The sequence below is a fragment of the Medicago sativa genome, chromosome 6 (genome assembly GCF_051527215.1).
Source record: "Medicago sativa cultivar Bolivia chromosome 6, Bolivia_mono, whole genome shotgun sequence".
In the NCBI taxonomy this organism is placed as follows: Eukaryota; Viridiplantae; Streptophyta; class Magnoliopsida; order Fabales; family Fabaceae; genus Medicago; species Medicago sativa.
In genome coordinates, this window is record NC_140754.1 from 6,259,019 (window position 1) to 6,281,931 (window position 22,913).

The window sequence follows — 22,913 nt, forward strand, 5'->3', positions numbered from 1 at the left end:
CAAAAAACAAATCTATAATAATATATTGAGAAACTATCTACCAAAAATATACAATGAGAAACTACCTAGAAGGTGATATTATGAAACAACGCGTCACGCTGTGCGAATCTTAGCACTAAACAACGTGGTCCCCTATGATCCATATTCCATCATGGTCCCCTATGATCCATATTCCATCAAATTAAGTACTCCCTCCGTTACGTTTTATAAGCAAAAGCCGTCATTTCACACTTATTAAGGTAAATGATTGTTCACATTAACTATGCTTCATTTCAGTCTGAAATGTACCAAAATACCCTCGAATTAAATTAAAAGGAAAAAAATGGCATTTAATAAATTGAGTTATTTATTGATACAAAACCAAAACCAAAACGCGTGGAAAGTTGCAGCTCGTTGGATTAAAGCAGCTTAATTCTAAAAACAAATTGAGCAATTAATACTTGTACAATTATCAAAACAAGCGAGGGCCAATACCATGCAAGGAGACTAACGTGCCAGTGCCACAATAAGAATAACAAAGGAAGTTGTGCAGCTTCCCATTACTACTTGATTGTATCAATATCAATATGCTAGCATTAATTGTACCTACTTTGAAAATAAAAATGAAGGGTATTTTTGGTACATTATCAATAAATATCAAGCAAATTGTCAACTTTTGCTTATATTTTGTAACAAGCAAATGAAGCAAAATTTGCTTATAAAACGTAACGGAGGGAGTACATATTTAGATACTAATTAAAAATCAATTAGATAATCCTTAAAAAAAAATTAGATAAATAACAATTAAATTTGTTGTCTTTTTTTACCCTTTTCCTATAAAAGTTAAAAATATCGTATTCAAAAAAGATTATTTATTTAAAAAAAGTCATAAACAAGAGTGAAGAAAAATTTAGTCTTCGCAATTTTCTCGTCGTTCAATCTAATTACGACAAAAATAAAATCTAAATTATTTGTGATATTTTTATGCAGATGGTAAATTAGTCTGATTCATTATAACACAAGGCACAAATTTGCTTAAAATACAAAAATTCATCGACTAGTTGAGTTTTATTTTTCGATTAGAGACTTAAATTTAATCATTCATAATTAATTTAAACAAAATAAAACACATTGTTTATGCAAAGGACAAATTAATCATTGATTAATTATAACAAACGAACTAATTTATCTCTGATATGAAAATATTCATCGACTAAATTGTGAATGACGTTTTATACAAAGGACAAATTAGTCATTGACACAAACTAATTTATCTCTAATATAAAAATATTCATCGACTAAATTGTGAAGGACGAAATTGGATATTCACGTAAAAATAGATTCATATATCAAATGCTTGTAGAAAGGGTTTCCAAGACTTACTTCTTTCGTGTATATATAGGGATCACTTAATCGCTTCCACCAACTTGTGAATTAATTAAAATTTCAATTTCAATCGAAAGTCTCAATCTTTATATCTCTCTCTCTCTCTAGCTACAACTGAAAGGTGAAATTTTCTCTCTATTTTTTATTTTATTTTGTTTGGCTGTTAAGAAATTGAAGCAACTGTTTTTCTTGAATTCAGTGTTTTTATATTAAAAGGGGTTGTTTTGTTTTTGTGTTTGGTTTCTGGGATCAACTCAAAATTGTTTCTTTTTGTTTTTCTGGTGAGTTTTGTAACTAAAATTTGGGTTTTTTTTTTATGTTTTTTTGTTTGTGGTTTTGTGGCTATGAAGGTTTGATTTGTTATTCATATTTTTCTGTTTCATGGTTTAAGGTTGTTTTTTCGGTTTTTTATGTTGTTTTCTTTGTGGTTATGAATGTTTGATTGGTAATTCTTGTTTTTCTGTTTCTTGGTTTATGATGTTTTTGTTATGAAAATAGATTAAGAGTTCATTATAAAAGTAAAAAGTTTGTGTTAGGTTTGTAAACTGATACATACACAAAACACGGAACTTGACACTAACACGACACTGACACACTGGTAATAATTTGAGAAAATACAAGTATTTGAAGGTAACCACTTACGTCGGTTTTTAACACCGGACACACGAAGTGTTAGGGTTACATAGATATGTGAAATTTTAATGTTTGCGTTTATTGAAACTGATTTTTTTAGGTGTTGGTAGTTGAATTTTGTTTTGATGTTGTTTGATGAGTGATTTTAATGTTAAATATACTTTTTGATTTGTTTCCCTTTACTTGGAGGAGAAACTAATAGTTTGGATACATTGGAAAATTAAAATTTTAATTCAGGGCTTGTTTGTATTGGTTATTTAGAGTTTATTTACGGGCGTAAAACTTATGATTGTTTGTGAGAACTTACAGAAACAGCTTATTACATGTCCATAAGCTGTTTTCAGCTTATTCCCATATGTTATTTAAGATAGCTTATGAAAACAGCTTATAGTTTATATGGAAACAATTTGAGCTTATAGTCTATACAAGACTTTTGTACTTTATAAACTTTTTAGCTTGTGAATTGTGACCTGCATGTCATATAACTTTTAATTTTATTTTAGTAAGCTTTTAAGATAAACTTGTGGAAATCAGTTTGTCACTTATGGAATAAGTGCTTATGACATAAACTTTGATGTGATGAATATGTACTGAATAAGTGCTTTATTAAGTTCAAACAGATTGATGGATGCAAAATGTAAATTATCATAAAGTATGATCTAATTAATGAGTTGTGATATTCCATTGCAGGATTGAAAGATGGGTCAAGCACTAGGATGCGTTCAAGTTGATCAGTCCAATGTTGCTATCAAAGAGCACTTTGGAAAATTTGCTGATGTTTTGGAACCTGGATGTCATTGTCTGCCTTGGTGTCTCGGTTACCAGATTGCTGGTGGATTATCACTTCGTGTCCAGCAACTTGATGTTAAATGCGAGACGAAAACTAAGGTCCTTTCATTCTTCCTTTTTTGTCCGCCTATTCTGCTTCATGATGCTATTATTTATTTTGTGTTGTATGATAAGAAAGTGTTTTGTTTCTTTTGTTAATAAGCTTTCAAACAAATTTGTTTAAAATCTTGAGAACATTCTGTTCTAAATATTTTCAACAATGATTTCAAAAGTAACAGTTTTCCAACAAGGATTATCAATGTGTCTCTAATTTGTCATATTTTTATAACTTACAGAAAGAATTCTTTTGATGATATATTTGTTACCAGCTATTCTTGATCATTGAAATAGTTTAAGTTCTACGTAATTTGAGGTTGAATTTTGGATACTTTTTTTTTTTTTTCCCCCTACACCGACACAATATGATTACTTTTATTCTTTGGATTTATGCTTCAGGAAATTTCCTTTTTCACTTCTAACAAACCGTTTTTACTTCAAGATTAAGAAAATATACTGTTAAACGTTTTTACTTGAAGATTAAGAAAACATATTGTTATACCTGTGCTTACTTAATGGGGTTGGATATTTCCTATGCATTTGATTATGACCTGTTGTTGGAATCTGACTGTTGTGAACTTGTTTATTAGGATAATGTCTTTGTGAATGTGGTTGCATCTGTACAATACCGCGCTGTGGCTGACAAAGCATCTGATGCCTTTTATAGGCTCACCAACACAAGGGAACAGATCCAATCATATGTTTTTGATGGTATGCACAGTGATTTTCCGCTTCATTCTATTACTTAGTTTTGAAATGAAATTATAGAAAATGTCAGGGTAAAATTGTTTTAAACATGCATCCGATGATGTGTTACATCGTTATTATGACAAGTTACACTCATTATTAGGTGCCCGTGTGAACATCTTTACACTAACAAGTGTTGTGTTATACCATGATTGATAATTTAGTTGCTTGCTTCTTTAAAACCTTATGATATTTTGCATTTATTTTCAGTTATAAGGGCGAGTGTGCCAAAGTTGGAACTGGATGCTGTCTTTGAGCAGAAGAATGATATTGCAAAGGCTGTTGAAGAGGAGCTTGAGAAGGTGTTTATTCTTTTTCTCTGTTTTCATCTTTATATAAAATGTTTATAATCGTCCTCATTAACTCGTTAATTCAACCTTAATGTTTTAGGCGATGTCAATGTACGGATATCAGATAGTCCAGACTCTCATTGTTGATATTGAGCCTGATGTTAATGTCAAGAGAGCAATGAACGAGATCAATGCAGGTAACATATTCTAGTTGCTCAACAAATAAAACATTTTGCTTAGTGTGGTCAAATAGCAGCTATAGTGGCGCTAATAATGTAGCATAGAATTTGAACAAATTGTTGTTGTTCCGTGATACACTATGTAGTACAAAGTGTTGTCAAATAGCGGCTTTTGTGGCACTATAGCGTAGTGGAATCCTAACAACACTATTTTCCCAATCCGCAATTGACAACACTTTGTTTTTATGTTGGTCTTGAATGGAATAGATGATTGTGTCTACAAACATGTTTGTACAATACTGTGATGAGTACTTCTGTAAGCATGTATTTCAGTTTTCAGGCAAAAAAACAAAATTTAGGATTTAGTTTTTCAATTTCTGTCATGGTACAGTCTGTATTCTGGTCCTACATGTGTTTAGATGTTATAACTCTAAAAAGCATGTTTGATGTAATTTTTCAACATAACATAAATACTCTAGGATCTGTTCTTATCACTTCTAGGATCTGTTCTGATTTGCTTATTTGATCTTATCTACTAGTGGTATAAACACTTGTGAGACTGTTTTGGCGAGTTTATAAAAACAACTTATGGCATGCCCATTTGCTATTTTCAGCTTATTTCCATAAGCTCTCCAGAAGCTTATGAAAACAACTTATAGCTTATATGAAAACAGTTCGACTTTATCTTTTATTATAGAAATAGTTCATACATAAGCACTTATATGATATTATATACACTTGTACCATAAGCACTTGATTAAGTTGTTTATCGAAACATGACTATAGTCAAACTGAACTCCTTTTTAGTCATTTTTTGTGTGAAAATTTTGATTGACCATAGTAATTGGGGTTGTATTCTGATCATTTTTTTACAATGGTTTTATCAATAGCTGCAAGAATGAGGTTGGCTGCGAACGAGAAGGCTGAAGCAGAAAAGATATTGCAGATCAAGAAAGCTGAAGGAGAAGCCGAGTCCAAATATCTGTCCGGACTTGGTATAGCTCGCCAACGTCAGGCCATCGTGGACGGACTGAGAGACAGCGTTCTCGCATTCTCAGAGAATGTTCCCGGAACAACAGCTAAGGATGTCATGGACATGGTGTTGGTGACTCAATACTTCGACACCATGAAGGAAATTGGTGCATCCTCAAAATCTTCATCTGTGTTCATTCCACATGGTCCTGGTGCTGTCAGAGACATTGCTGTGCAGATTAGAGATGGTCTTCTTCAAGGAAATGCTGCAAACTTATAAGTGCTTTTGGAGTGATTATGAACAGCATATATTATATAGTAATGCTTCTTATGTTTGAATGCTGTGCATTTTTATACTTATATTTTAGAGATGAATATAATACTCTAGTTTAAAATTCTGAGTGGTAATTTGCAATTTTTCAGTTTTTGTTTGTTAATACACTACTATTAGAGGATTACTATTACTTTTCAAGAATATTTGCTATCGGTCCTATTTTATAAAAGAAAGTGTAAATTCTTAATTTGTCTATTACTTGATATTTGTTAATTACTGCACACTAATTTGAAGTTTGATCTGACACGTGTTGCCACGTAAATTAATGAATAAGAAACAGAAGTTGTCATATTCATTAATTGATGTTCCAACACATTCATCGATGCATGTGTAAAATAATTATACACCGACAAAGTTTATTGATTAAACTTGATTTTTAATATGAAAAATGAGAGAAAAAGTGTAAGGATAAATTTTAAAACAATGGAGAGAGAAAAATATAGAATCTATTCTTGGAAGAAAAATAAAATGTCATCACATTAAACCAAGAAATGATATATTTTTTGCTTAAATTGGTCAACGATTTTTTAATCATAGTGTAAGATATTCTTGGTGATCTCAATAAAACTACATGGAAAACTTCACACATCTTCGTTATTTTTTCTGAGTAGTTTCCTAATGTTTGTATTCTCCTTTGCAATTGAATGGCTTTGCTTAGTTGAGAGATTTAGCTGCTCATGTCGTGGAAAGTACTTGTGATTGTGATATTTGTGGATTGGTCTGAATAGATTATGAGGCAATAAGTTATGTATTTAATTTCTATGCACCTGTCAATGTTAAAAAGTTTACACTATTAGCACATCACAATCAATTATTTGTGAGACTTAAGAAAGTGATTAAGATAAAAGTCAAATGTTTCTATTGAGCTGATGGTTGTAATTAACTGGCAGCGTAAAATATCTCTACACTGTCAATGCATATGAATTAAATTCATAAGTTATTCGTTCTAAAGATTAAAAAAATGATTTCATTTCATAAGTACAACTAAGGTGGTAGCTACATGGACATTTGTTTTTGTATGCTGAGACGTAGGGTCGAATGTGCAACTATCCACTATTCAACATTTAGTGTGTTATAGTTTCACAACTGAGTCTTCAAAACCAAAAAAATATGATTTCATCAACACATAATTATGCATTTATATTACGTTTCATAATACATAAGCTAAATTACATCACCATATGTGGCAATGCTAAAGAAATACAAAGTCCAATATAAATTAGTTGTTCATTATCAATTCTTAAATTGGTTTTTATAGTTTTCGATTGTATCAATTTGAATGTGAACAACATCATAGTTGGCATTAACAATTTATTCTGAGTTGCAAATACAAAGTGACTCGAATCTTTTGTTGCCACCAATGAGGAAAAAACCAGTCCAAAGTATAAAAATACTAATTTCAAAGTTGTACTATAAACTTGTTAAGATAATCGTCATATAAAACAAATTACTATATTTTGAATGAAACAAACTATGAAAACAATCAAGTTTTTAAAGTAGTTTTGTCTCATGATAAACACTACAATGGTGCGACATAGTAGGTAGCTCGGTTGGTGAACTTAGGGCGTCAAAATAGCCCTACGTTAGACGAGGAGGACTAGCATTTGACATAGCCCCCATTGCATGACACTGGATGACCATATTAATTTACCTATGATGAGAACTTTTAATAGAATAAAACGATGTCCTAAATTATTGAATAATGACCCCAAACTGGTGCTACATCTTTTGATGGGGCACAACCAGGTAACACAACATTAACAAAACAATAAAATGCAGCGCGTATGAAAAGAATATAAAAAAAGCAATCAAACAAGTAACATTTAGTTTATAGAAAGAATTTGTTACTTATTTATACAACGTTGAATTGCTTAAAATGCAATCATCAAAACATCATGAACACTTGTGTCCACCAATAATAGAACCAACCTCAAAAAACACCAAATTCAGTCTTGATAGAAAATTGTGCTTTTGCTAATGACTACCTCAACAAATTTACTCAAAATTCCTCTCAAGGTTTGAGAGCCAAAGCTATTCCAATTCTTGCACTCTTCTCAATGGCCTTGGTGTCCACCTCACCAGAAATGGTGAAGAATGATTTTGGACGCCACTCGTGCTGGATGAGACCGCTTGCCAGTCCGAAGTTGTTGAATCGAAGCTTCGCTGTTGTCAATGAGTCTATTGCATGCTGAGTGCCAAGTGTGAGTGTGTTTTCTTTGGTCGAGAATCGATGTGATACCTCAGCTCCAACAGCTGTTTTAGTAATGGGATTGACTACATGGTAGTACGAAGCATTCAGGGCATTAGCTTTTTCATTCCTGCATGCATTTACCATATCCCCATACAAATTTTAATCAGTTTCAAACACAGACCTAAGCAAGAGAATTTTATTGATGCAACTAATACAACAAAATCACTTTATTCTAATCGGTAACAAACAGGTTCTAAGAGATTAAATTTTAGATATTCTACAGGGGAAAAAAAGTTATTTCAAGTTTGTATTTCAAAATGAAATTCACTTTTGAAGGAAAAAAAATCATCTGTCGAAAATAATTTTAAGAGAAGCTACTCAAAACAACTTCATATTTTAAGCAGCTTTGGACACCTATGGGATTAGGTGTGTTTATGTTTTTGACATTAGAAGTATCAACTTATCTATGCAGTGTCAAGTGTACTTGTCAGAATCCGTCCTTCAAGGTAAAAAATGATGAATAATTTCTAAAAGTGAAGTTTTATTGAAGGAAAAAAAAAACACTGATAAACAGGCCCTATATCTAAAGACACAGCTACTGCAACAAAACTGTAATGCCTCATCTAACTAGGTAAGGTTGACTAAAGATAAACAGACAACTCAGAAAATAGGAAACAGAAAACTATATAATGAATGTTGCATTGTTGCCTCTCAAGTTCACAAAATGCTAATCAGCTTTGAAGCATTAGAAAATACAATAATCTCCAATTCATTTGTAATTGTACGAAAAATCAGCTAAAGACTAATTTTAAAATTCCAAAGCTGCCACAACGCACCAACATTTCAGATTAAACGCACATCTAGTATCCAACATGTGTTGTTGTTCAACACCGACACAACATTGACTCGTGTATTTATATTCAATCACTTCTACTTACTTAAATAGCATTGGCGTTGACATGTAAATGCTAGTGTCGTGGTCAGTGTCATGGTACATCATCTAGTGTCCAACATGTGTTGTTGTCCGACACCGACACAACATTGACTCATGTATTTATATTCAATCACTTCTATTTTCATAAATAGTATTGACGTCAAGATGTCAATGTTAGTGTCGTGATCAGTGTCAGGGTACATGCATGTGTCAGCATGTCTACAAAAATTAGATAGAAATAAATGACACTTCAATTAGCAACGTTCTGTTAGAAAGAGACGAGTGTTACTTACAGAGTCAACGAAGCAATCAAATCGTCTTTGGTGAAGTTCAGACCAGCATTAAGTCTTGTGAACACGCCAGTTTTGGTGTCATAAGAAAGATCACCACCGAGAGCAACTACATTATTTCCAATAACACCAGAAAAGTTGGCAATTGGGTTTGCTGTCAACCCAATGCTGGCGGAAATCCCAGCATAGTCATGCAAGTACTGAACTTCAGCCTGTTTCATAAGGTAATTTGTTTATCAAATTAGTGAATGGTGCTTTACATTGGAGACTGAAAGAATCTAATAAAAAATGAATGACTTATATCACCTTTCCAGACTTTAGTTCAGGTTCAGGAATCCTGAAGCTAAGAATAGTCTTGAGGCCAGGAGCTGGCTCATTAACAGTGATCGTTGTGAAGAGCTGCGATTTATATGCACAATTAAACAATTAAGTATAGTAAATAAAGATACAAATAGAATGGGTAATTTGCCAATTATTAATCATTATATGGATCGACAGATATTGATGTGTGGCAAAGATCATATGACCGTGCTTTACATTGCCAATTATTAACTGGCTACAAATAAAAAATAATACACAAGGTAGCACACAACATGGAAATAAATTCCTAAAGTTGCCCCTTATCCCGACTGTTTGCATCTAAATCAAGCCTAAAAATAGTTATAGTGCAATAATTATTGGTATTAAGTTATAATCACATTTATTTCATTTCAACTCATATCACAATCAAAAACAACTCTTACTTATTCAATGAATATTAAAGTCGCACACAGAGAGACATACTATAAAGTAGGGAACGTGTAGAAACACACTTCTATTTCAGTTTGCATGTAACCAACGCCTTTCGATTCCAATTTTGCAGTGACATACTTTCAAATTCATTTTGAAATAGATAAAATTTGAATCATCAATTAGTAAATGATGTTGGAAAATTGATAGCAATTCTATTTTACATCTGCCATATGGACCTTCTAGCTTAAATTTCAAATTAAGTAGTTAAACTAGCACGGGTAACCTAATAAAAAATTGAGGGAGTGGACCCAACTGTATAACAAATACGCACGAGAACATAAAACTACCGAAAAGCCGCTTTGCAACGGTAGTAAAGCACACTTATAAAACAATAAAAACTGTGGTTTTACACTCTTTTGCATGACAAGTTAAACAGAAAACCAACAGAACAGTAAATAAAAAATAAAAATAATTCCCAGACGAGAAAGAATCATGAACTTACATTAGAATCTGTGTCCACCTTGATATCAGTAGTGACATTCTTGTGCTTCAACTGTGTGTTGATATCAGCCAAAAAAAGCTCACCTTTCTTGGTACTTGAGGCAGTCAAAGCCTGCATAAACAGCCACAAAAAGAGGGTCCAAAGGAGTCAAAGCCTGTATTAATTTGAGAAAATGGAAGTAATTGAATGCATTGATATGTCAATGTCGTCTCAGCATCAGACACTAACATGTGTCAAACACCACCAGACACACCTTCAATCTAAAGTATCATGTCGTATCTCAATACTCATACAACAACACCGCATTGCTATCAATCAAGCATCATCAGTTCATCACAAAACCAACTGGTCAATCCATAAACACCCCACAAATTGAATACAATCACGCACACCACAGTACAACATTGCTATCACTTAGGGGTCAGCTACATGGATCAAATTATGCCATAATGTTCTATCATAACCCATATTGCAATCCAAATCATTAATCTCTACATTTCTATCACAAAAATAAAAAATACCCAATAACAAATCTTCCAATACACCAATCATCCCAACCACCCAATAACTCAAATAACAATAAACAAACCCCAACAACAAATTAAAAGAAAAAAATCGATTAATCAATACCACTTCACAAAAAATCACAACACAAGCAACCTTTCATGCATCTACAAATCTTCCAATACAAAAATCATCCCAACTCAGATAAAAAAAATCCAACAATTGGAAAGGAAAAAAAAAAAGATTAATTACTCACACCAAAATTGAATGCTGGGCATGTTTGGATTGACTTATTTTTTAGCTTAAAAAATAGCTTATGCACATAAATAAGCTTCTATGTTAATTCATAAGTTCTCAACTCTCATTGATGAAAATTGTATCTTCATAAGCTGTTTCTTTCACAAACTACCTTGACAAGCTTATGAACATAAAAGCTTATTTATTTGCATAAGCTGCTTTGCATAAGCTCAAAAATAAGCCGATCCAAACAGACCTATAATCTCACTTACACCACAACCGACATTGCTACCACAATAATAATCAATAATACATTAACACCACCCAAAAAAATCTTTTATTTTTCCAATAAAACAATCATCCTAAAAACCCAATTACTCAAATAACAAATAAACAAACAAAAACAACAAATCAAAACAAAAAAAAAAGATTTTTCACAACAGAAACAAAAATACAAATCAAAAATAAAAAAACTCACAATTCCAGTAGGTGAATAAGTAGTGAGAGTGAACTTCTGGTCAGTGTTGTAATCCTTGTAAAGAAGATCTGCAATAATAACAAAAAAAAACCACAATATTAGTCAAAATTTCTTCAAAAATATATCAAAAAAAAAAAAAATTGGATTCGCAGAGAGAGTGAGAAAGAGGGTACCTCTGGCTTTTTTGCCGATGTCAGAGTAAAGACCTGGACCCTTTGACATTGTTGGTTGTTGAGAGAAAATTGGAAGATGAAGAAGAAGAAGAAGAATTAGGGTTTTGAAGTGAACGGTGAATGAACGGTGTTTGGAGAAAAAGGGTATAAATAATCCTAATTTCAGCACCCTTTTTTGGAAAAATTATTATTTTGTTTTTTTTAAGTGGAGGTGGATGTGGACCGTTTGATTGGAAAGTTGGAAGAGTTGTGACCGTTTGATTGATATTTTTCTCTACGATTGTATTTTGGATTTGTCGTTAAATTGCACGCATGGGAAACGAGTTGTTTGGTTTATCAAATAAACACAGTCTACCGAGTTTAGCTCAGTTGGTGTGAACAATGCATACTATAACGAGTTGTTTGGTTTATCAAATAAACAGAGTCTCCTGAGCTTAGCTCAGTTGATATGCAAGGTCTGAGGTTCGAATCATGTCCACCACAAAAATAAAAATAAACAGAGTTTCGTGAATTTAGCTCAGTTGGTAGGGACAATGCATGATATAGGTAAAGTCTAGGGTTCGAACCCCAGCCACCACCAAAAAATAAACATAAGCGAAATTGTCCATAATTCTTAAATTCAACTAATTCAACTAGTAAAAAAATGTCGAAATTTAGTTAGGTTTAACGTTGTGACCGGAGTTTGAACTCCGATCCTCCCATTTGTGTCAGGCCGGTCCAAGGGCAATGTGACTCAAGCAAAGACTTTAGACTTTAACGTTGTGACCGAAGTTTGAACTCCAATCTTCCCATTTGTGTCAGGCCGGTTCAAGGGCACTGTGACTCAAGCAAAGATTTTAGACCTCAAAATTTTGAGTTGGAAAAATACCTTAAAAATTTTTAATTTACTTATAAATATAACCATTTTTTTTAAAGAAATATTATGAAAATTTATGAATGAGTGTTTCAATTTGAGTTGGTAAAAGTGAGGCCTCATATTCACTATGTCCAAACACATTGATACCTGCCCGAACCAAATCCAATTTGACGGGTTTTACCCGCTTTGACTGAGTTTGGATATGAGTTTGAGTTTTCCCCGATTTCAAAATACGAAATACAACGGGCAACGGGAATATAGGTATCCACCCTGAACTCATACCCAAACTCGTACCGAATGTAGAAAATCAATTTATTATCCCTTATATATAAATAGAAACCAAAACTCTAAATTATTTCATTCACACTGTCAGAGTCTCATTCTCTCATATGACACTCACTTATTATAGTTCTCTCTTTTCTCCTTTCATATCTTACACTCTCGGCCTCTCTCTTCTCTATCACCATAGCCATCGATCGTCGTCATCTCTTTGCTGGATAATGCATTACAACATTGCGCCTGGGGCTGAAAAATACATTTTTTTTTATTTACAAAAATGTTCGACTGCAGGGATGCGGATGGGGCGGGGATACCCGAACCCGTCAGGGACAGGGGTGAGTTTCGATTTCTTATCTCCACTGGATATGGATAGGGTAATGGGTAAGTATATGGAAGTAGGGATGATAAAACCCGTCCCCACTCCTGGCTGTAACATTTTTTTTATTTCTCATAAAACTAATGTAATTTTTTTATTGTAAAATATCTCATAATAAAATTCTTTTAAGCTTGGGCCAACCCTATTTTGCGTTTGTGTGTTTGAAAGTTTATTTGTCATTTCATTTATTAAAATAGAAAAGAGAAATGAATTCAAAATTAATATGTGTATTGAGTTAAAATACATTCTCCTTTTTTTGCGTCAAAAAAAGAAAGACGGTATATATACTTCCTCTTATCACTATTGTAAAAAAATATTCATAATTATTGAATAATTAATATATTTGATTTATAATATAGTTTACATACATGATTTATTTAATATAAGTTTAATTTATATACATGATCAATATAAAAAAGTTTTATGTAAGTGTTTAATATTGTGTTGCGATATCAATTATCGAGGTATGACAGATTTTATGTTTTTAACTCATTATATAATGTAGCACCAAGACATTAAATGTATGTGTAAAAATATTTACACCGACAACAAATATAGTTGAAATCAAGTATATATTATTTGAGTGAACAAAATGAATGAAATAAAAATAATAATTTGATGGATTCAAGAGTAAATAAAAGGGGTTAGAAATCTCTTGTGAGTATCATTCCTGTAATTGTTGAGACGTTGATATGTTGAAACTTGAGTTTCAATATGAGATTCTTAAATAGTAGAACAAATTATAATCATTAGATTACAAAGTATCCATCTCTGAGAATTCAAATTTGATCTCCTTCAAGACTTCCCAAGCAACACCTAATTCAAGACTCTTTTTGGTAGTTTCACGGATAATTTCATTACCCTCACGAGCAAGATCACGTCCATCATTACGAACTTATACACATGCTTCTAGAGCTACTTGATTAGCTACGACACGAGGTGCATTTCTCCAAAGATGAGTGTGTGAGTTTAGTAAATAAACAACTTTAAAAAATAGAGATAATTTAAACAATTTTATATTGATAGACTTAAACAAATATACTTTAAAATAGATATGGTTTAACACGATAAAATATGTTAGAAATAACTTTTCTTTATTTGACATATATAATATAAAATGTAGTTTTGCTCATGTTGTAGAAAAAAAATGTACAATTAAGACATATTTCTTTTGACGAAAATGTTATAGGTCATGTGTGGTGTGGTGTGTTTCCAATTACATAACTAACTGAATATTATAATACACAAGTTTTAGGTTCTTATATTTAAAAGATGACAACTTGTTTGGTTAACTTCCAAAATAAAATGTGAGTATAAAGAATGTTGTGTTCCATTGCATCTCCACCCCAAAAGCCAACTCTAACAATCATTGCATGATGAGCTTTGCACAAGGTTGCATGGTGGAAAGTCATTCCTAACTTATACAATTTACCTTTATTAATTAAGTTTTATATCCAAAAATCTTCAAAATGAATGTGTACAATATATAAGATTAGTCTTGATATGATTCGACGATAAAAAATTGTATAGGAAATTAGGAATGTGATGCACTAAATGTTTATAGAAACTAGAATGATTTGGTATAGTCGTAAAAAACACATGTTTCAAACTTGGAGGTTACGTGATTGACCAATTTTAAACTCGTGAAAGTCGATAAATGTAAATATTTTTAAAAGTGTTATTTAAATCCTAAAATCTTATCTACCTTGAACTATGACACTACACCTTAAATCATATATTATAAATCATTGTCGTCATTTCAATTGAAAATGAGTATACTATAAAACTATTCAATGACAATCGATTTTATAGTTCCATTCACATTCCCATTCCTATTAACTTGAAATGGCAAACAAAGAATAATTATTAATATGTTTAGTAGGACAAACAAACAAAGATAAGAGCCACTAACACTTTCAAGGAAACAAGTATAAAGGCAGAACATGAAAATGGTTTATGAGATGCGATTCCCATATACAATGGAACATAATATTTTTGACATCTTCTCCAACACACTTTCTAAATTTGGTTTATTTTTAAAATAATCACTACGATTTTTGAAAAGTAAACAATTCACTTGATAAGTATTTTTTTTTTTTGGGTACAAAATAGTGCCTAAATGCCATACTAGATAACTTTTTTTTTTGGGTGGCTGGAGTTTGAACCCTGGACCTTGTATATATTATACATTGTCCCTACCAACCGAGTTAAGCTCACGAGGACGCCGTACTAGATAGCTAAAATAACTTATTAGGAAATGAATAGTTTAAAATGTGTTTTTTACAAATAAAATGTGTTTAAGAGTGTGAAAAATGTGTACCGCCAAAAAATCTGGCACTTAATAGAGTCGGTTCGATATGTTTAGAGACTTAAAACAAATTTTATAAGGCAATTTCTCAATCCGCTCTTTGTATGCTCAAATTCTATAATTAGATATTTTAAAATAAAAAAGTAAAACAAGACTTATAAAAATAAATTAAATAAAAATAGATGAATATTCTGTAATAATTTGCATCACAAATGATGTTTGAATCTAAGGTTGCAAATACAAGAAACTACCTTGTAATTGTTTTAGGTTTCTCATTCTCAATGACTCAAACTATATCGTGTTTTTTTTCTAAGTGATTAGTTTGTAACTTTGTATATATTGATGTACTCACGAGTGTTATTATTTCTGTTGAATCAACAGTTACAAAATCAGTGTAATCTACTTGTAAAATTTGTTATAGATTTTCAAACTAGGAATCAAAATTGTTCCTTGTATGTAGTATTCAACATAGTGTGTCAAATTGATAAGAGGAGGTAGTAAATCAATGCCACTGGCAAAGCAATTAGCATTCCTAGTAAGACCCTGTGACCAAAACAAGAACAATTGTTAGAACAACCAATTCAGTTCTAAAGAAATAAGATAAATAATCGCACACAAAAACAAAAACAGCTGATCACAGAATTCAGTCAATTATGTCTACATCTCTGAAACGAGAATAAAGTTACTTATGTGGTTTTTCATTTGTAGAAATCTTATTAAAGTTACAAATTATTTCAATGGCTTCATTTCGCACTCGAACGACTACCCAGTTATCAGTGAATATGAATCATATTCAACAATAATACAAATAATCTTAGGCTCTAAGAAAAGATTATGAAAAAATGCTTTAAAACATTACTTACCCTGTGCTTAAAACTGCTGGATGGACATTATACTCTCTTGCAAAAACAAAAGGAACAATTCCTTGGGGTAGAGCTGCCTATGCATATAAAAATCATATCATATATAAAGAGATATAAATAGCATGTGTAGTATAACATTCTAATTCCATTATCTAAAAATCATATCATATATAAAGTGATATAAATATCATGTGTAGTATAACATTCTAATTCCATTATCTAAAAAGTAATAATAAAAAAAATAAAGAAAAGAGTACCTGAACAATTGCCACTTTAAGCATTGTGTCTCTTAATCCAATCACAATGGAGGCAACAGCCATTAGGGTTGGTCCAAGAAGAAATTTAAGTCCCATTGCTACCATTGTCATCTTTGGTCCACATGCTATGATGCTTGAGTTTGATGCCATAAATAAACCTGTTAAAATTTCATTCAAGATATAAAAAGACACTTTTATCGTAGCGCTTTAAAATAGTTATAATTAAAGTCATATATGTTAAAATGATTTGTCGATTATAATTGAATGATAGTACAAACTATCTATGGTGACAGTGTATACTAATTAAATTGACTGATTAATTGATTCTCTTACCTAAGCTGAATGTGGCCATACCTAGGCCTCCACTAGACAATATTGTTATTGATTGATTAACAACTTCTGGCATATCTACTCCCCACCTGAAAAATCATAGTCAAATGTGGTTGTAATCGCGGTCACATTGCAGTTTTGACAATATCAATATTATGTTGCGGTGCAAATTGTGGTCGCGGACCTTTATTTAAAACCCTAGTGAGTTAAGCAAATGTGACATTGTTCTTACCTGAAGTGTATGCTTGCCCAAATAAGGCCTATGAAAGTTGCATAAGTATTAGGATTCATGATCAATTTCTTCCCAACTTTCATAAGAATAATCAAGATCCTAGTTTTCCTTTCTGGTCTTGTTTCTCTTCCTTCCTCTTCTTCTTTTGATTGTACTTCCACAGAACTCTCACTATCTCCTTTAATCATCAACAAGAAAATACAAATGACATAAAATTAAAAAAAAATGTTCTGGTCCCACTTTCATTGTCACAGATTATTTCAGTTGACTGAACAAGAATAATTTATAGAAGTTAAATATGTTTACAAAATTTTTTAAAAAAAATGAAGAAAAGGTGCATCAAATCAAATTTTAAATAAACCAGAATCTTTTTGACTTATTTGAGCTTATCTACTTGCATAAACATTTGCAAAACTATTTGATAGAGCTTATGAAAATTATGAAAACAGCTTTTGACATGTTCATAATATGTTTTCAACTTATTTTCATAAGTTTTTTAATATAGCTTATGAAAGCAACTTGATTATTCTTGTCGATAAGTTGTTTTCAGCTTATTTCCATACGTTTTTCCAGGATACATCATGAAAATAACTAACATCTTATATGAAAACAATTTGACTTTATTTTATATTCTCTTACAAAAATAGCTTATACATAAGCACTTATACCAAATCAGGGTCTAAATCTTTACCTGTTTCTTGTGATGGTTGTGCAGCAGGCATAGTCCTTGCAGGAATTGCAGCATCAAGCTCATGAAGAAACAAAAGCAAGTTATACCAAATCATACTTTGCAAGAAAATAATCTGAGGTAGTAGAAAATCAGATTCATCTTTATACATAGCCTTCATGAGTGGAATTCCAAGGATCAAAGTATTAGGAAGTGTTGATAATGAAAGACCAGTTATAATCCATTTCAAACCGCCTCCTCTAATATCACTAATCTTAATAATAACAATCAAGACTAAAAATCCAAGAAATTTTTGAACACAATCTGCATATATAAGTTTAAGACTCATTTTGTAAATGTTATTGGAAGATATCACTTGAAATGATAACAATGGAACTGAAAAATTTGCTACAAATTTGTTTATGCCTACACATTGATCTGGTGTGAAGAGTTTCCACCATTTAACACAAATGTATGCTAGTAACATAGTTACATATAATGGGACAGTGGCTGTTACTACATGATAGACATCAATTAAGGAAATCATGATGATGCTATGTCTTAAGTGTTGAATAATGTTTTAGGACATTTTACAAAACATGATAAGGTTTGTTGCATGATGCTTTTTAGGCTACTTTGTTGGATTGTACTATAATTATTAAGATGGAATATAATTTTGTTTGTGAAGATGCTTCTTCATAGTGACCTATCAGGCTTTTCACTATTCCTTCTATTCTCATACTAGTGTCCTTCTGATTTTGGTACTTGGTTTGATATTTTTTTTTACTTTTATATACAGTTAAAACTCTATAAATTAATAATGTCAGGATCGGAGAAATTTATTAATTTAAAGAGTTATTAATTTATCGATAAATTAATAATTATTAATTTAAAGAGTTTTTAAGTAATTATACTGTACATATCAAACAAAAAGGCAAATTAGTCTATGCCTCTTAGAATTACGTTGCATCGAACCTTGGGACTCAACGTAAATTAGTAACTACTGTGTTCATATGCATTGGAAATCAATAATGACTTTTGAAGTACAGTAAATGTAAACAAGAGGAACAAATGTGTTCAATGTATTCTTAATATATTTTTTTTTTTCAGTTTCTATGAATTATTAATTTATGATTTTCTTGGGACCGAAAATTATAAAGGGATCTCCCGAAAAATTATTATCTTATTATTTTATCGAGTTTTTCAATTTTTTACATAGGCCCAAGTCGGGACCGGACAAATTTATTATTTTAGAGAGTTTATTAATTTACCGAGTATTAAATTAAAGAGTTTCTACTGTATGTGAGTTTTATTTATATATTTGAAACTTTTCAGTTACTTTTTTTTGGTTGTTTGCAATGCACGGTAACAAACTCACTACGTGTTTCCGTGGTCATAGTTCAGTCGGTAGAGATGTCATATTATATATATATATATATATATATATATATATATATATGTAGTAGCTGAGATTCGAACCCCTGATTTCTCACTTAGTCACATAGAGGGTGAATTTATGGCTCATGCGTATGGAAAAAATCCAGTTCAGAGGGGAGACCCCATCTTGTGTGTGTAACATCCCAGACTGCTTTTAGGATTGCCGACTAACCCCACAAACCAACACGAGTCTTTTCAGCGTGTTTTGTCCTCACTCGCACGCTTACCGGGAAACTTCCCGGTAGGTCACCCATCCCAAAATTGCTCCAAGTCAAGTTGCTCCAAGTCAAGCACGCTTAACTGTGGAGTTCTTATGGAATGAGCTACCGAAAAGAAGATGCATCTTGTTGATATGGGTAGTACCTAACAATTCTTATAAGCCTTCCTTCAACCATGTAGTCCCATACCTACACGGCCTCCGGATCCCTCTCATTTCGATGTGATTCGGTTCCTCTTATTAACGTGGGGTCATCCTTACGGATAGTGCCCGTTCTAACTAGCGGGAACCTTTCGTATCCAACTGGCGGGATATCGAAAGCCACGTCGTGGGTGTTACAGTGTGCCCCATAGGTTTCTTGACGAAGATTAATTACTGCTAAGCGGCGGTGGAAACTTCATACCAATGTCATGGTAACTGAAAAAAAGATGTGATAATTTTTTTTTTCTTGTATGGTGATTAACTTAATCTACATTTTAGGGGATATAAGGATTTTGATAATTATATGATCAAAATGGAATTTAGTAAACAATTAATAAAATGGAGGGCATTTATTTCCACATGAGGTATAAAAATATATAGATTCTGATTTAGATATTGACATGTCTTTAGCAAAGGAGAACCCCATAGAGAATTTATCTGTCTGACACCATTTAAGTTCATAAAACCTAGTAGATTTGAGAATCATGATAGCTTAATTTTTTTATTTTTGCAAGTGGCAAAGAACTTGGTTAAGGTTTTAATGGAATAATTCGATTTAGTCAAGCTCAAAATGATTTTTAAAATATATATACTATTTTCCATATATATTTTGTTAACATTGGCCACTAATGTTAACACAAAATTTTTAACTTAATTAATTTTCTATTAGTTGAATGTGATATAATATTTACTTTCCTCTTGAATTTTACTTATTTATATATCTTTTTTTTGAAACTTTTCAAAGGTGAGAAAGAAGAATAAAGAAGTAAATTGCGAGTGAAGTAATGAAGGACATGGTTGTGAACAACGTGAGGAAGAATATTTCCTAGTTTTGATAAAAAAAGTGTTAAGAATAATTGTCCCATGGGAATTTGCTTTTCAGAATGTAAAAACAAAATTAAAGTTTTATTGCTTCTAACTGTTATCAAGCCATTAAAAGCATGTAAGGGGGGAAAGAAGAGCAACCACCTTGGTTCAAAATCTTCCCATATATGGCGGATAATGAGAAATCTATTTTATCGTTTAACTTTTGATGTCTCACTTAGTTAACTATAACTGATAAAATAACATTACGTTTCGATAATGGTGTGTAATTGTAAACCTAGCCTGATGTCTCCCAACTAAAATCTACAAATATATATTCCATGTCTTCTAAATAAAAATTATATGTTTAGTACTTTCTAAAACAAGTGATCGATCACTTTCGGAGTTTAATGTCGGAAAAGTATTAAGTACTTTTTTTTTTTTGGTACAAAGTATTAAGTACGTTAATATAAACTTTGATATAACAAAACAAATTTATATATAAATATCCGGATCAAGTACTTAAATCAAAATCATAACTAACTATGCATAATCCCAACTTAGTGGTACAGTTAGTTACAAAAATTCATAGTAACTTGGATTTCAATCTCTGGCTCAATTCACTAAGCTAGTCCTTATGCTCCCTTAGCGAATTCACTTGTAATAAGCTTTCTGGGAATCTTTCCTTTCCTTTGCATCAATGGTTTTTGCACTGATGGTTTCTGCATCGATGGTTTTTGCACTGATGGTTTTTGCATCACTGGTTTTTGCACTGATGGTTTTTGCATCGATGGTTTTTGCACGGATGGTTTCTGCATCGATGGTTTTTGCACTGATGGTTTCTGCATCGATGGTTTTTGCACCGATGGTTTTTGCACCGATGGTTGCTGCATCAATGGTTTTTGCACCGATGGTTTCTGCATCAATGGTTTTTGCACTGATGGTTTTTGCATCGATGGTTTTTGCACCGATGGTTTTTGCATCGATGGTTGCTGCATCAATGGTTTTTGCACTGATGGTTTATGCATAGATGGTTTTTGCATCGATGGTTTTTGCACCGATGGTTGCTGCATCAATGGTTTTTGCACCGATGGTGTCTGCATTGATGGTTGCTGCACCGATGGTGTCTGCACCGATGGTGTTTGCACCGATGGTTTCTGCATTGATGGTGTTTGCATTGATGGTGTCCCGGGACTACAAATGCATTAGAAAAAAGGTCATAGAACATCAAATGATACTCAAGATCTGACTATTTAGGATTTACATTGAACTGGGGGATTGCTATTATTAGGGAAATGCTAACTTGTGCTCTTAGGATACATGTTAGCATGACCCTTATTATTATTAGGTTTCTTATCAATTAAGTTAGCAAGTGCCTTAAATGGTATATGTGATAATGAGTACTTTTGACACTTATGAATTCTCCCCCAACATAATACTTTGTGTGTCCTAAAACAAAAGTTCTACAAAAAGTGGTTTCAATACAAGTTCAAAAGTCTATAGTTCACCATGCATTTAAGATTTGTGATCAATCAAAAACTTTAAATAAAATCTTTTCCAGTTTGCTTGTTTCATGAAAATGCATATCAATATCAAACTCTACAAATAACAATGAATTAAAGCATGAATATGAATTAATTGCTCATTCAAAGTAAGACTTCAAATGTTTTAATATCAAAGTGACTTTGTCAGAATCACATTGAACTACGGTAATTTATTAAAATTACACTCCGTAGATTTTTCAAAATTACCGTGGTTTAGAGTAATTCTGACAATTCACCTTAATATCAAACATGTAATAATAATGGAATAGTGGTACATACAGGTTAGTTTGGCCGTGGTCGTGGTCGTGGCCGGGGGCATGATAGTGATGTGCGTGAGGAATTGGAATATAAGCAGAAAGAGCAAGTTTGCGTGCTGCATCAGCTTGAGCTTTGAGAAAATCATCTAACACAAGTCCAGCCTCAAGGCATGGAATAGTAATGGCGAAAGTAACCAAAAGAATAAATACAATCTTAGTAGAACTTCCTGCCATTATTTTTCCCATGCCTATCTTTTGTGTGTTGATTCCTTTATATATTTATTGGATGTGTTTATCTAATTGTTTTGTTTGCTTTTATATATACTTATAAATGCCAAGGTCTTGAGATTAGTTTTAATCCCTTACCACTCAAAAATTAGCAAGACCTTGGCAACTCTATACCAATCAAACCCTAGTTATTTTGGACCTTAGAATAATCCTTGGTTTGTGTTCTTTGATGGAGTACTAATTTGGGAATGGTTGAATAAACAATGGCAATCCTTGAAAGTCTGATGGGTGTGATTCTAAATTTAGCAATGGAAAAGGTGGTCAACCTTTGTGTTTTTTTAGGCTATTAGGTGAAAGGTCTAAACTAAAGGGAAATCATACTTTGAAAAATCAAATTAATCATAATCATTAATCCTTCTACTTGAACAAGATCTTATTGTTACCATTAATCATTATTAATTTTTGTTTGGCTACATCGTTGTCCAAATGTATTGGCAATTTTCATGCCTTATTTTTGTGTGCAAGTGACAATTACATGCCTAATTATTTTGACAACAAAAAAAAAATTACATGCCTAATTATTTCTCTCTGTTTTAAAACGAGTGTTGTGT

The 22,913-nt window shown here is 32.0% G+C and overlaps 4 protein-coding genes across 6 annotated transcripts; 1 reads left to right on the forward strand and 3 right to left on the reverse strand.

Annotated features, from left to right (window-relative positions):
* Positions 1-1,403: 1,403 nt before the first annotated feature.
* On the forward strand, positions 1,404-5,592 carry LOC146912372 (hypersensitive-induced response protein 1). Of its 2 annotated transcripts, none has more exons than XM_085720456.1 (6): positions 1,404-1,646; positions 2,689-2,886; positions 3,474-3,594; positions 3,841-3,932; positions 4,021-4,117; positions 4,990-5,592. In XM_085720456.1, exons 2-6 carry the CDS (start codon positions 2,698-2,700, stop codon positions 5,349-5,351), a joined length of 861 nt encoding a protein of 286 aa, XP_085576582.1. In that variant the 5' UTR covers positions 1,404-1,646; positions 2,689-2,697; the 3' UTR covers positions 5,352-5,592. The 2 variants fall into 2 exon arrangements, with proteins under 2 accessions (XP_085576582.1, XP_085576581.1); XM_085720455.1 differs by having other exon boundaries at positions 1,404-1,486.
* Positions 5,593-7,201: 1,609 nt separating this feature from the next.
* Positions 7,202-11,568, reverse strand: LOC146912373 (outer plastidial membrane protein porin-like). Its single transcript, XM_085720457.1, has 6 exons — positions 11,447-11,568; positions 11,274-11,341; positions 10,055-10,165; positions 9,127-9,219; positions 8,824-9,032; positions 7,202-7,723 (listed from the first exon to the last, which is right to left on the reverse strand). The coding sequence occupies exons 1-6, from the start codon at positions 11,493-11,495 to the stop codon at positions 7,417-7,419; spliced, it is 837 nt and encodes a 278-aa protein (XP_085576583.1). The 5' UTR covers positions 11,496-11,568; the 3' UTR covers positions 7,202-7,416.
* A 3,865-nt stretch (positions 11,569-15,433) lies between these two features.
* Positions 15,434-18,377, reverse strand: LOC146912374 (auxin efflux carrier component 8-like). Of its 2 annotated transcripts, none has more exons than XM_085720458.1 (6): positions 17,639-18,377; positions 16,948-17,125; positions 16,719-16,804; positions 16,386-16,543; positions 16,129-16,205; positions 15,434-15,808 (listed from the first exon to the last, which is right to left on the reverse strand). In XM_085720458.1, the coding sequence occupies exons 1-6, from the start codon at positions 18,159-18,161 to the stop codon at positions 15,742-15,744; spliced, it is 1,089 nt and encodes a 362-aa protein (XP_085576584.1). In that variant the 5' UTR covers positions 18,162-18,377; the 3' UTR covers positions 15,434-15,741. The 2 variants fall into 2 exon arrangements, with proteins under 2 accessions (XP_085576584.1, XP_085576585.1); XM_085720459.1 differs by having other exon boundaries at positions 16,129-16,201; positions 17,639-18,366.
* A 2,371-nt stretch (positions 18,378-20,748) lies between these two features.
* Positions 20,749-22,377, reverse strand: LOC146912375 (uncharacterized). The gene is made up of 2 exons (XM_085720460.1): positions 22,097-22,377; positions 20,749-21,467 (listed from the first exon to the last, which is right to left on the reverse strand). The coding sequence occupies exons 1-2, from the start codon at positions 22,318-22,320 to the stop codon at positions 20,909-20,911; spliced, it is 783 nt and encodes a 260-aa protein (XP_085576586.1). The 5' UTR covers positions 22,321-22,377; the 3' UTR covers positions 20,749-20,908.
* Between the last annotated feature and the right edge of the window lie 536 nt (positions 22,378-22,913).

What these genes read in the sequence shown, in the direction of transcription:
- LOC146912372 (XM_085720456.1), top strand. Translation starts at nt 2,698, where the DNA reads ATGGGTCAAGCACTAGGATGCGTTCAAGTTGATCAGTCCAATGTTGCT. An exon ending in AATGCGAGACGAAAACTAAG is followed by an intron (nt 2,887 to 3,473) that starts GTCCTTTCATTC and finishes CTTGTTTATTAG; the next exon opens with GATAATGTCTTTGTGAATGT. An exon ending in CCAATCATATGTTTTTGATG is followed by an intron (nt 3,595 to 3,840) that starts GTATGCACAGTG and finishes ATTTATTTTCAG; the next exon opens with TTATAAGGGCGAGTGTGCCA.
- LOC146912373 (XM_085720457.1), bottom strand. Translation starts at nt 11,495, where the DNA reads ATGTCAAAGGGTCCAGGTCTTTACTCTGACATCGGCAAAAAAGCCAGA. An exon ending in CTTATTCACCTACTGGAATT is followed by an intron (nt 10,166 to 11,273) that starts GTGAGTTTTTTT and finishes CTGTTTATGCAG; the next exon opens with GCTTTGACTGCCTCAAGTAC. An exon ending in AGGTGGACACAGATTCTAAT is followed by an intron (nt 9,220 to 10,054) that starts GTAAGTTCATGA and finishes TATAAATCGCAG; the next exon opens with CTCTTCACAACGATCACTGT.
- LOC146912374 (XM_085720458.1), bottom strand. Translation starts at nt 18,161, where the DNA reads ATGATTTCCTTAATTGATGTCTATCATGTAGTAACAGCCACTGTCCCA. An exon ending in ACAACCATCACAAGAAACAG is followed by an intron (nt 17,126 to 17,638) that starts GTAAAGATTTAG and finishes TGATGATTAAAG; the next exon opens with GAGATAGTGAGAGTTCTGTG. An exon ending in TTAAAGTGGCAATTGTTCAG is followed by an intron (nt 16,206 to 16,385) that starts GTACTCTTTTCT and finishes TTATATGCATAG; the next exon opens with GCAGCTCTACCCCAAGGAAT.
- LOC146912375 (XM_085720460.1), bottom strand. Translation starts at nt 22,320, where the DNA reads ATGGGAAAAATAATGGCAGGAAGTTCTACTAAGATTGTATTTATTCTT. An exon ending in GACCACGGCCAAACTAACCT is followed by an intron (nt 21,468 to 22,096) that starts GTATGTACCACT and finishes ATGCATTTGTAG; the next exon opens with TCCCGGGACACCATCAATGC.